This window comes from Rhinolophus ferrumequinum, assembly GCF_004115265.2.
Source record: "Rhinolophus ferrumequinum isolate MPI-CBG mRhiFer1 chromosome 5 unlocalized genomic scaffold, mRhiFer1_v1.p scaffold_110_arrow_ctg1, whole genome shotgun sequence".
Taxonomy (NCBI): Eukaryota; Metazoa; Chordata; class Mammalia; order Chiroptera; family Rhinolophidae; genus Rhinolophus; species Rhinolophus ferrumequinum.
In genome coordinates this window covers 2,889,128-2,902,658 of record NW_022680355.1, presented here as the reverse complement: position 1 = coordinate 2,902,658, position 13,531 = coordinate 2,889,128, and the positions used below count along the sequence as shown (strand labels likewise).

General features: G+C 42.1%; 1 protein-coding gene across 1 annotated transcript in view; it reads left to right on the top strand.

Moving 5' to 3' along the window:
- The window catches only part of RSU1 (Ras suppressor protein 1), a 170,971-nt gene that overhangs the window by 43,285 nt on the left and 114,155 nt on the right, over positions 1–13,531 (top strand). Inside the window, 4 exon segments of the mRNA XM_033100801.1 lie at positions 454–466; positions 468–573; positions 2,538–2,620; positions 2,901–3,015. Of these exon segments, the coding sequence (XP_032956692.1) occupies positions 454–466; positions 468–573; positions 2,538–2,620; positions 2,901–3,015 (317 nt within the window).

Genomic DNA, 13,531 nt, shown 5'->3' with positions numbered 1-13,531 from the left:
CCTCACAACCACCATTCCAACTGGAGGTCATTTTGAATGTAGAAGTTGCAGAACAAAAAGTTGCTTTTGTTCCTGCCACTGTGAAATAAATAAATATGTGAAATAAAACCCTGAAAACTACAAAGCTTGCTGTATATCTTTGAGGCATTGTTATCACTACATTCATAAGAAGTTTCTCTCTGGGACAGATATTTTGTGAAATTTAATTTTCTGTGTGAAACAATGATTATCACCATTGGAGAAAATGAAAATTAAGACATTTTCAAATGTTTCATGAATATACAGGTTCTCTGACTAAAATTACTAGGCAGGTTAAATAAAGTGATTGTAGAGTTATGGCATCTTTTAAGCTCTCGCACATGGCTCTTAAGGCCTGTGACATAGAGGGGATCTGGGTATTCTGTCAAACATATGTTTGAGTGTGACGTCTTGGATTTTTTTTCCCATCAACAGCATGAACAGACTGAAACACTTTGCCTCGAGGATTTGGCTCCCTCCCAGCTCTTGAGGTCCTTGATTTGACTTACAACAACTTGAATGAAAATTCTCTTCCCGGAAACTTCTTCTACCTGAGTAAGAAACTTTTAATTCTATAAATCTCCTTAAAATGGTACTTGGCGTTATAAAAGTGAAATTTATTTGCCAGGGCTCAAACTCTAAGAGAAATGATTAGACATATATATTTTTTTCCTTCACCAAGATTCCTTTTGAATATTCCTTCACAGCTCAGCAGTATGTATATTTGATAGATGGTTCTCCGACCTGAACTGAAGTGGACTTGGTAATGTCATATTAACTTTCTGATAGAAATTATGTACCTAAATGAGATCAAATCTCACAGTTAGCTAAGGAATTTGACTTTCTTTTTAAAGAACATACAAAAAAATAATAATGTATGTATCTTCCCATCTTGCTATTAACTCTTCGTGGGCTCTTTGCTCAGTGAATTCCAGTTAATTATTTATAAACACATCTGTCAATAAATCACTAACAGAATTTTTTAAATTTCCAGTGAAAATTGTTGTTTTAACCTTTTAAAAAGTACTTTTATTGATGTAGTCTATTTTGTTGACAGAACACAATTGAACATTAAGAAATTGTTAGTCACCAATGAACACACTTCATCCTTTCATTTGCAGACAAATTCTTCTTGCAAATACTTGTGAAAATTAGGAAAAACTGATCTTTCCAAGAACTCATGAAATATTTAGGAAAGAGTTGCTTTCCTTCAATGAGTGCTCTGCTTATACAAATAGTGACATATATAGCATCCAGAAATACTGACTTTTCCTACTAGCTAGTCTCTAAAATTTCTTTTTTTTTTTAAACCTTATGTGTACCCTCGCTCCCAGAATTTCTCAAGCACATGAAACCAACTCTAAAATATTTTCTTGGGCCATGGAGTAAATTGTTTTCTGTTATGTATATTAACGCACAGTTTTGTTGAATTTTAAAACATCAGAATATAATATTGAATATCTGTAAACAAACAGAACATACACCTAATTATACTCCTTTTTTGTTGTGGATAAAAGGATGCTTCAGGATTTTAGCCTTCAGTAGTTTGGGATCATGTAATCTTTGCATAGTATTGTGAAGGAATGTCTGCCTAAGTTAGGGTTTTTTTCTGTGTTTAAACTCTATGTCATTATTTTAGCCCCTTTGTCTTCATTTATTTTTGTTATTGAGGCCTATAGAAACAAGTAAAAACACACTTGACCCTTGAACAACACAGGTTTGAACTGTCCACTTATATGCAGATTATTTTCAATAAGTACAGTAAATGTATTTTCTCTTTCATGGTTTTCATAATATTTTCTTTAGCTTAATTTATTGTAGGGATACAGTGTATAATACGTGTATGTATAGCATACAAAATATGTCTTAATCAACCGTTTATGTTATCGGTAAGGCTTCTGGTCAACAGTAGACTGTTAGTAGTTCATTTGGGGGGAGTCAAAAGTTCTAGGTAGGTGTTTGACTGTGTGTGTGTGGCGGGGGTGGGGGGGGGCCTGGCTTCTAACCCCTGCCTTGTTCAAGAGTCAACTGTAATTAGTCTGATAATGGGAACAGGGAACAGTGATTATGGGCCCTCCATCACCTGAAATCCTTTTAGTTGCTTATTTATTTTTTAACATAGTTCTATTTACATGAAAGAGCTCTTTTACCCTAAGTATTGATATAAGTGACACAGTGATTTCCTTTGTCTTCCTTTGGAGTCAGTGGTTCGGGAGTAGTAGAAGGAAAAGAGCTGTCTTTGTCTGAAGGCTATGGAAACTGTCCCTGGGACTGCTGGTGCCCACAGTTGTTAATTGTGTCAGTCCTCGCGGATATAGGTGTTTTCCTGAACGCAGCGGCCCCACAATAAGCCAGTAAATCTAAGTTTGACCTGCTTGTTATTATTGTGAGTCCGAGGTGTGTCACAGGCTTTTCACCGAGCCAGGGTTATTAATCAAAGCTGACTCCCTTGTATTGATCAGGCCGCAAATGGTTGGGTTCCATGCCACCCTGTTTATATATCGCTGTTTAATTTGCAGCCACCCTGCGTGCACTCTATCTAAGTGACAACGATTTTGAAATCCTGCCGCCAGATATTGGGAAGCTCACAAAGTTGCAGATAGTAAGTAATTTATCTAAATTCTGAGAAAATCAATTCACTTCTGCAGCCCCTGTAGGAGTAGAATCAAGTCAATTTGAGCGGGAGTAGGGTTTGTTTTGCAGGAATAAGCCACTGCTCTGGGTACTGTTTCTTGTTCCTCGGCACACACTTGTGAATAAATTGAAAGGGTTGAGCCTTAAAGAAGAGAGGGCATGGAAGAGGACAGGCGTTTCTGTCGAGTGCCACTTTGTGGGAGTCTGTGTGCAATTGTTCTGACAAGTCCTTGTTTTCTCCTATTTAGCTGAGCCTTAGGGATAACGACCTGATCTCGCTGCCTAAGGAAATCGGGGAGCTTACTCAGCTCAAGGAGCTCCACATTCAGGGGAACCGCCTGACCGTTCTACCCCCGGAACTAGGTAAGCCTGCTGATGGATGAGCTTGGTTCTCGATTTAATTAATAACGAGTATGCAAATGCAGCAGTTCTGCACAACCCTCTCTCCTCTTCCTGGCAAGTCCCCTCCACAAAGGCACCCAGCCCTGATCATTTCCACTAGCGTTTGTCACCGACCAGGGTTCAGCCGGGGTGGGTTGGACCTGCCCCGATGTCACATGCAGCAGGCACAGCGCCCCGTGTCTCAGCAACTGCAGACGAAAGATGACCCGACCCACCCCGCCGTTGGCCTGGTGGAGTGAAAAGAGGCTGTGATTACTAGTGATCCTCTTTCTATGGCTTCTCCTTTCCTACGTGATGGGTTTTTTTTTTTTTTTTAATCAAACCATCACTCTTCTTTTTTCTTAATCCCCCAATTTTTTATTTTAATCCCTTGAAAAATTACCAAGTCGTTCCAGTGTTTGTTCCAGCTGCTTGAAAATACCTTTTCCGGTCATGGATTTGGTTCTCTCCTGATCCCACCTCCAGTGGCAGTTGTGAAATGTGTTCTGGCTGGGGATTCTTCCGACCTCGTCCCTTGGCTGCTGAATCTCACTACTCTGCCTGGTCATTTAGGTGGCCCACGGTGGACCTCATGACCTCCCCGGAAACAGTGGCTAAACCTGCCCTTCTCGTGCTGAGGTTGTGCTGCCTTTCTGGAGAAGGTTCTCGAGTTCACTTCTCTCGTGCACCCTCTCGCTAGCCTCTCATTTCTTGAATACTTTGAACTGCACTGTTTCTCAGACTATGACTGTTTGCTTTTCCGCTCCAAAACACCATCGTTTCAAAAAGCACAGAATTCTTTGAGGAAGTACCTCCAATGAGTCTGGTGGTTTTAAAAGGGGCCAATTACTATCAATTACACTGTAAGCTCCCTGAGAGCAGGGGGCTTTGTATGTGTTCCCTTCTGTATCCCGTCCCTCCCATGTGCTAGGCATGAGGTAGCACTCACGGAATATACAGAACATGCACTGAGCGAGTTGGGTGAAACGAGGACCTCACATAGCACGGTATTGGGAATGCTACCAGCCTGAAAGCCACGAGCCACATTTCAGATTCTCAGTAGCCACGTGTGGGAAACACAGACAGAGAACATTGGCGTCAGCTCAGGAAGTTCCGCTGGGCAGCGCTGGTCTGAAAGAAAAGCGTTCACGTGGTTTCATGGAACATAAGGGAAAGTTTCAACCCCCCCTTTCCATCTCCGTGAGCTCTTTTGTTGGTGTACAAGGTGCAGAGGAATTTGTACTGATCTGAAGAGCTGAGAAGGAATGCCGCACCTTCTCTTCTCTGAGTTACAGGCAATCAGCTCTCGCTTGAGGAACAGGCTACAGTATCAAGAAAAGGTCTTTGCAAAAGTTTTTAAGGCAGAAGACATCTTGTCCAAAGAAAGATTCTGTACAGTGTTTGTTAACCACAGGTGTTAGCATTAGTAAAACCAGGTGAGCTTTGGCAAAATGCAAGTACCGGGTTGCTGCCAACCTGCTGGGTCGGAATCTCCCAGCAGGAGACTGATTCGTGCCTAATTCGGTACTTCGGGCCTGCAGCCTTGCTTAGTAGTGTTATTAGGAGAAATGAAAAAGAAAAATGTATTTTGTTGTTTTATTTCAGTTTTTAAACAATGAGGCAATGTAGGGCATTAGATTAATCAGTGTTTTCTATCAGATAATTATTTGCTAGAAGTACCTCATTGAACGGCACATACCTATGTATTTTTATCTTTTAAAATCTTAATGCGTATTCCTTATCCTATTTAAATACTGCATGTAATCATATTTGTATAACGTTTCTGTTAAGCTCTCGAATAACAAATTATATATTTTCATTCAGCAGTACAGTTAAGGAGAAAGCCTTTAAATGACTTTATTTTTTATGAACCATTTCTCGAAAAGCTTAATCTCAACATCTGCCTGTGGCAGTTTTCCCTAATTGTAGGTAAACACTTAGCTGGAAATCAATGATAAACCCCTGGGAGTTTGTTACAAATCAGAAATCAAGATGAAGCGATGTATTATTTGTTTTTGAACTGTGTGTTTTCCTTTGTGTGTGTGTGGTTTTTTTTTTGTTTGTTTGTTTGTTTTAAGTCAAATATAATACCGTAGGTAGTGATAGTCGCCAGCGTGCAGTTGTAAGGCTTGTGTGACAAGGCCGTATGCGGAGAACTTCCTGCGATTGTTATGAGCATAGAAAGCTGACGTGTTAGAGGTGATGAACCTGAGGCTTACACAGGGTGGGTGAAACGTCCCCAACGACACAGTGAGTCACAGAGGTGAGGTTGGATCCTCCAGGTCCACATTCCTCGCCTCTGTGGCGTGTGCCTTCCCATCTGTATGCCAGTAAGAGGATTCCTAGAAAGCGGTTTCCAAGTGTGAAGAAAACACTGTATGTAGTCCGCCCTCCAAAAACAGAAAAAGTATCCTGATAGGAGGACATGGACCTGATTTGGCCAGTCGCATGGCTGGCTGGGCTGGTGTGAAAGCTGTGGGGCCAGAATAATACTTGAAAATACAGATGAGATGGCCTCTGGGAAGGCAGTTCCTATTCTGCTGTTCCATGCCAAGCCACTTGCATTGTCTCCGATGCCCTTCCCCCAGTAAACACCTAGTCGCGATAGCAGTGTCTTTTGTCTGCGCACTGGATATCTAAGGTGCTCATGTGAGCTGCTGCCCTGGCCGGCTGACAACATACTTGAAGCTTATTATGTCTGTCCCACCAGTATCTGCTGGCTGCACATTTGCCTCTGGGTGCATTTAAAAGTGTGGATAATGCTCTCTCCCCTGTGTATCTATTTTTTTTTTTACATATCTGAATAAGGAAGGTAAAAACTTCTGAGATTTCTGTGCAGTTTCCTTCAAACATAAATTCAGAGTTTATTAACTTGAAACGTTGTTGGTTAAGAATGTTGGAGAGCCAAGCGAGGGAATCCAGGTGAGTTCAGACCTGTCAGATACAAGAACGTGCAAGGCCATGGCAAAATGCAGACAGGGGCTTGGTTGGCATTTTAATGTGTAATTGCATTACTTTCCTTTGCTGTGCATCCCTGAGTAAGTTACTTTAACTGTTAAGTCTGATTGCTAAACAGTGCCACACATGATTGCCCATGTATCTATAGAAAATTAGATATCAGTTGGGTCTAGCATTCACCCATCCATTTATTCATTTATTCAGACGTTTACTGAGTTCCTGCTTTAGGCCAGGTCTTGTCTCCAGGGAACATGCCTTTCCAATAAAGTCAAATTCACTTATTCAGCAACTGTTTATTGGCCCCAGCTTGATGTTTTATTTCCTGGCGATACAACAGGAGACAAAACAGCCCTAGTGCAGGAGGATGGATGGGTGTACATAACAGACGATGATAAGTGCTCTGGGAAGAAAAATAAGCATGGAAGCCCAGGTAGGGGAGGGGTGTCACTCTATTATATACAGAATCAGAACAGAAAGTCTCACTCATAAGGTGATGTCATTTAAGCAGACACCTAAAAGAGGGAGGGGGTTTCCCTGTCAGAGGGAACAGTAAGTGCCAAGGTCCTGAGATGGGTTTGTGTGTTGAGGAACAGCACGACTGGTGACCTGGAACAGAGTGAACGGGGGAGAGTTGGAAGACGTGAGCTTAGATGAAAAGTGGGGACTAGATCACAGGGGAATTTGTGGGACATGATAAAGACATGGCTTTTATGCAGGGTGACGTGGTGTGATAGGGTGAGTAATGCACGTCTGAAGAAGCCCCATCCTCACCTCCAGAACCTGGGAGTGTGTTACCTTGTGAGGTAAAAGGACTTTGCAGATAGGATTTAGAATCTCGTGAAAAGGAGATTATGCTGGATCACCCAGGTAAGCCCAGTGTAATCATCGTAGACCTTAGAAGGCGGAAGCAGGAGGGTCAGAGACAGTAAATAGTAGATGTGATGACAGAATCACGGGGTCAGAGCCATGCGTGGAAGGGGCCATGAGCCGTGGAATGAGGGCGGCCTCCAGCAGGTGAAAAAGGCAAGGGGATTGATTTTCCTCTGAAGCCTCCAGAAGGAAAGCAGCCCCTCTGCGTTCATGCAGCTGGCAGTGATGGTTAGATTCTGGGTCTGTCTCAGAGGCAGAACTAATGGGAATTGGTGTTGATTTAGACGGGGGTTAAGAGTGCGGATTGACTGTGAGATGTCGGACCCGGGGAACTGAAAGGATGGGGAAGATAACGGGAGAGGAGAGGAGGTGGTCATGCGCAGAGTTTGAGATGCCTCTTGGATGTCTGATGGAGAAGGCAACCGGGAATCAGAACCTGGAGTTCACCGGAGAAGTCTGGGCTGCATAATAACTTCGGGCATTATTGGCATACAGTAATGCCACCGATGGGATGAGATCCTTGGATGTGACTGTAGAGGTGGAAGATTCGGCTGTGTGAAGCACAGTGGTTCCTCAGCACTAAAGCCAGAAGGCTCGGGGCCTTTATGGGTTGGGCTGACTCCCAGGCAAGCCTCTGTGGCCAGGTCAGGGGCTGTGGCTTCCCCCTGGGTGGCCCCACGACGGCTCCAGTGCTAGTGCACTGGGTGTATCTGTGCTTCATAGGAAGACTGTTTTTCCCGATGGTGTGTAGTTAACTGTGCCAGCGAAGGAGTAAAATAACCACAACTGGACATCTTCTCCTGAGCCTGCCCTACCTCCGAAGTCTCTTTAGGACCAGTATTTTCAGCCCACAGCCCCATCTCTTCTATAAAGCAGCACCGTGACTAACTGAAGGTTCACCCACTTTTAATTAGTTGAAAAATTAATTAGTGAAGTGGGGAAAGGCTTGCCCTGGTAGCAGAGAAAGGAAAGGCAGAGACATCCTAACCAATCCTCAGAAAAGCTGAACAGACCCAGAGTAAACAGCCTAACGGTGATTTCAGAGCCGGGCCACCCTTCTACTTCTGCACTTCTCACTCTCACGTAGACATTGTTGTCATGTGAGCTGAAGATGTGAATGTATGTTTCTGCCTGGGCTCTTTCCTAAGTTTCCCAGAGTTCAGTTACTTGATCTTGATGGAATCATTTCTGATTTTGTGGCTTTGAGACAGTCATGGGACCTCTTCTCCTGCACTTGTCACCCAGATGTTTGCCTCTGGACAAGGGAATCACATTGATCGGCTAGGCATGCAATGAAGCAAAGGTTTTCGATGTCTCCACCAGTGTGAGCACCCTATGGGGGGGCTGCATGCTATGCTGCACACACCTGGGGCCAGCTGGCTTCGTGTCCCACTCTGTGACGGGAGTCAATGGCAGTTTTTACTGCAGAAATAAGAGAAGCATATGTATCTTTCTAGTAGCATGCTTGTGAAGGACGAAAACAAGCATCAGTCGGATTCCGAGAGTAAGGGATATCATGAACTGAGAAATTCTCTCCTGTTGTATTCCCCAGAGTGAACAGAATTAAGCAAGAGTAGCTATACCAGTCTAAAATCCTTCCTATTCTAACTCTTAATCCTTTCCTTATGGGCGCTGAGAAGCTAAAGAAAAATACTTTCTCTACTGGGGCAGGAAAGAAGGAAATGCAGTATTCTCTTTTTGGTCATTAAGTTCCTGGTTATAAATGTCTTATCCTTCTTGTGTTATTGTCGCTCTGTCAATTGATTCCCAGTTATTCAGATATTTAAAACATGTTTTAATGTATGCAGTAGACTGTAGAGGTTTGTCTCTTCCTCACTAAGCTTGGGTTCCGTTTCTCACTAACTACCCTATTCCTTGCTCTGTGACTGTGGATAAGTTATTTTACCTTTTATGCGCATGTAGAATGAGGGGTAATAATAGTCCCTTCTCAACATGTTGTTGTGAGAATTAAAAGAATAATCTATGTAAGGAACTTAGCCTCGCACCAGAATTAAGTACAGATGCTCAGTAAATATTAGGTAAATGCGCGTGCACACACACACGGGGGATTTTTATACTATTCAACTTTAACTATTTAGAGGCTGGTTTTCTGGAAACCTACAGAACATTATGTTAAGTGAAATAAGTCAGACAGAGAAAGATAAGTACCATATGATCTCACTTACTTGCGGAATCTAAAGAAAAGAATAAGTGAATGAACTAATCAGAAACAGTTTTGGAGACAAAGAGGAAAAACTGAGGGTTGCTAGATGGGCGGGGGGGTGGGGTGGGGGTGGGGGGGAGGGTGAGGGGATTAGAGGGCAGTCGGTGACCACAGGATGGCCACGGGTTTGAAAATTAATCTGGGGAATGTAATTTAGTGGTTACCAGAGGTAAGGGGGTTGGGGGGTGGGAGATGGAGGGTAGGGGGATCAAATATATGGTGATGGAAGGAGAAACTGACTCTGGGTGGTGAACACACAATGTAATTTATAGATGATGTGATACAGAATTGCCACACCTGAAATCTATGTAATTTACTAACAATTGTCACCCCATATAAATTTAAAAAATAATAAAAATAATAAAATAAAATAAAATAAATAGTCTAAGCGTAGAGGTCGCCCCAAGTCCCTCCCTTTTGACAGGGAAGAGCAGTAGTGGCTGAGCACCTGGTGAGAAAGAAAGACCAAGTTCCAAAAGCCAGTCTCCATCACACACTGTGATTTATCACATGGATAAAAGAAGGGCTGTGAATTTGCGTCCTATGTGAAAGCTGAGGAGAAGCATGGGAGGTGTCAGAAGAGATATGCAGGGGAAGGTCAGGGACGAGAAGAGGGTGAGAAGTTGTGGCTCTACGTGGCTAACACTCAGGGCGGACACGAGCTCTCAGAGGGAGGGTTTCATTGCCATCCTTTCAATCCCATCCTCATAATTTAAATAATAAACTTTTAATTTCACAAATGATTTTCAAGTCTGTGCTTTTTTGAGAGTTTTATACTGAGGTTGGGAGCAGGTCACCTGGTTCTTCTACCTAGAAGCTCTGTGGTTAGCTTTTCGATTGACGATTGGTTGCTTGATTCATTCATTCATTCACTTCTTTATTTTTTGACATCCTTTGTGTGACTATGAACTTGTCCCTAAGTATTGAGTACTTTGTAGTACTTGCATTAATTGGACTCACTTGTTAATCCCATGCTGAGATCTCTGCAAGTGGCAACTTCGTTTTCTGGTTGTTTAATTTTTCACTGACGTATGTTACCTTTTGTGACCGTGCTCATTTCATTGACACTTTTTTCCTTTTCCTAGAATGATTTCTCATAATAATCTCTGTTCTGCACTAATTGTCTGTATTTTTTAATTTTACTGATGTGTGCATACACTGTAATCCTTTTGTCACTTATCTACATATTGGTAGTTTATTTCATGTTTAAAGCACACTATATAAATCCATCTTTCTAAATCTGTCTTATTTTATTATAAACTTAAACCTATTAATGATCCAGACTGTGAAGTCTGATTGTCTTGGAGTTGGGCGAACTAATTCAGCTATCAAGTGAAATCTTTAACTCTCTTCTTAAGAAAAGAGGTAGTGGCAGTTATTAACCATCTCCAGAATAATCAGACATCAGAACATAATAAAAGTCAAAAGCTGTTTTTTAGTCTACTTTTTTCATTTTGGACAATTGCCTGCCCTAACCCAGGGCATCTTTCTATTGTGATCAGAATTGGTTTTCTCTGCCTCAGTCCTGTTACTTGTGAAAGGCAGAGCTGGATCATGGTCTGTCTGACTCGCCTGAGACGCAGTACGACTGAATTTGCTCTCTTTTCTCCTTTTCTTCTCCTAAGTTTGTTGACATGTCCATCTTAGACTTGTGATTGAAGTCAAGACATGGGACAGCACGGTTAAAGGCAGTGTGTAGTCTGGATGGTGTTGCACAAGTTTCAAATGATACGGTAAACATAGTCTCAAACTCATTTGTTTGAGTTGAAAGCATGTTTCAAACTCACTTGTAGAAAATGTCAACAAATGTCCATTTGAGACGTTTTTGGAAGTGCTGTGAGTCCAGTGCCCTCCCTCGCATTATTGTTTCCTTTGCTCCTCTTACTGCATTCGTTTCACGGGCCCCTCTGTGCACTTGAGTTCGCAAACCTTGATTTGACTTCTGGACCCTGAGCTCTAATGCGGTAATTGCCGGCTGCACAGGTGTCCAGTGACCATCCAGCAGGAAGCAGTCAGTGTACGTTTGCTTCTGCTGTGACTTGCATCGCTGATGTTTTTCAGAACTACTCTTGGTCTCTGGCTCTACCCTTTAGGAGAAGTAGGGACTGGTTCTGGCTGAGACACACCTGCTGGAAGTCTTCACGGAAAGTTGAGTGTGACAGAAGCCTCTGGCACAAGGGCTTGTGATCAGCGGGAGAAGTGGGTACAGGTTGTTCTGAGAGGAGCCGGGAGCCAGGAGGTGCCAGAGCACCTGTTTGTATGTGGACGTCGTTTTCTGCGTTAAATGTTTTATGATTTTGTTTTCTTTCAGTTTTTTGCCTTGAACCAAAGAAGCCGAAAGAATGTAAGGGGAGAAGGCTAATCTTTATTGAGCACCTAAATTGTCCCGTAAGGCATTTTGTGCATATCTTCTCATTTAAATCTCATAAGAGCCGTGGGCGGTTAGGGCTTCCTCCTGCATTTTATGTGTGGGAACACGAGGAACCTGCTGGGTCCCACAGCCAGTTAGACGAGAACATGGAAGGGAGAGCTCACGCCACAATCTGTGGTCACGTACCAGGTTAGCAAGGTGGGACCCTTTGCTGCTTCTTATTTTATGCCCTTTCAAGACAAAGTAAAATATAAATCAGTCTACCTAAGATACAGCATTTTATGAAGAAAAAAAGGCTTTCTGGATTGGATATTAATGAAGACACATGCCGCCAAAGACACCATTGTTAGTCTGTAAAATTGTTGCCAAGTTCATGATCTGTTAGTTTAAGAGCGCAGTAAGTGGGAAGTACGTTCTTTATGGAATGATAAACTCTGCCACTTGTACCAAATTGAATCTGTCAGTTGACCACAAGCAGTTTTTGAAGTTACTTTAAAACCAAATAGAATTATAAATACATCAATTTTACAAAAAATGTTGTAACTTACAAATCAGTTTCATGGGCTTTACCTGAGTGCTATAATTTGGGAAGGAGAGGTTTTTTTGCTGCTTTTTAAAGATGGTGAAACCAAAGTGTAGGGAGATTGTGATTTGCCCCAAAACTACATTAGTGGCTTGGCTTGCCCTTGACAGAATCAGATTTTTTGTTTAGATTTTTTGATTTCAAAAATAAGTATTCCAATAGTATATCCATAAATGTATCAATACTCAGCCAATAAAAAGGCATCATGTACCAATAGATGACAGATTGCAATGATTCCAAACACATGCCTTGATAGTTTTGTTGGAAAAATAAAGAAAATGGGAAGGATAGACAGTCTTTACTTAACTTTAAATTTCGACTTGAATTATATGACATGCTCTTACATTTTATTTCTGTGTTAATATTCCTTTTGCCATACTTCACAAAAAAATTATATATCGTATTCTTTGATTCCCATGCTCTTAGTTGATTTTCAAAAAGTGACTCCCGGCAGGTCTGCTACATGATTTTTTTTTTAACAAGTTCCACTTTCCATATTCCATTTCAGTGAATCGTTAGCCCTGGAAACTGCTTTAAGTGTGGATTTTAAAAATGCTAAGTGAATTATATTTCTACCTGGTGAGTTATTGCCTTAAAGGGGGTGGGACGTTGCAACACATAAAACGTTTCCATTCTGGAGGATAAATTTTAGGAAGCCCAGTGTCAGGTTAAGTGTGATTGAACACGTGCATCAATCTTTGTTAACACCAGCTGGGAAAGCATGCCACCGTTTGCAGTGGACCATCCTTTGATTTAATAGGACACTAAATGTATTTTTGCCCTGGGAGAAATGCTGGCAGTACTGAGATTCCAGATTTAATTTATTTTTTTATTCTAGAGGCATATCTGTAAGCACAGTTCCTATCACCTGCATACATATATATCTTACATGTCTTTATGTCGCATCTCCCTCAAAGCACCCTCTATATATTATATTATGCCTATATAAAAAATAAGCAATATTATACTGAGCCAGACTCGAATGGTATTGCCTGTGTGAACATGGGTTTCTTTTGGGGGGTTGGTGCTGGGGAAGGGGTGAAATGGAGGATGGTGTGTGTCCTGCATGTTGTCAACACCAGGATGTAGTGAGAGACTCATGGTGGTGATGACGTATCACACCTCATCATGGACCAGCCTTTCTCATTCGTGTTTATTTAGACCTTGCCAGAATCATTCACGTTTTCAACTGTCTTTTCATTTCCCAGGGTGATTACCTACTGCACGAAAGCATCTAATGGTGCTGCTTGTACTTCGGCCAAGTTTTAGGCAGTAGCCACGTTCCAGTGTTAGTGAGCAGGCCCGTGTTCATTCTCTTAAAATCACCTTTAGTGATTTTAATGGGCTTCCGCACTCTCTGTTGCCTTCTATGTTTGCTGTCTTCAAAAGAATGGCCCTTCTCCTCAGACAGCCACTTTCTGACGTACTGTGTCCGATTCTGACCTCTCACCCCGCATACAGTGTGTTCCTGTAATCTGTTGGGTTTGGGGAA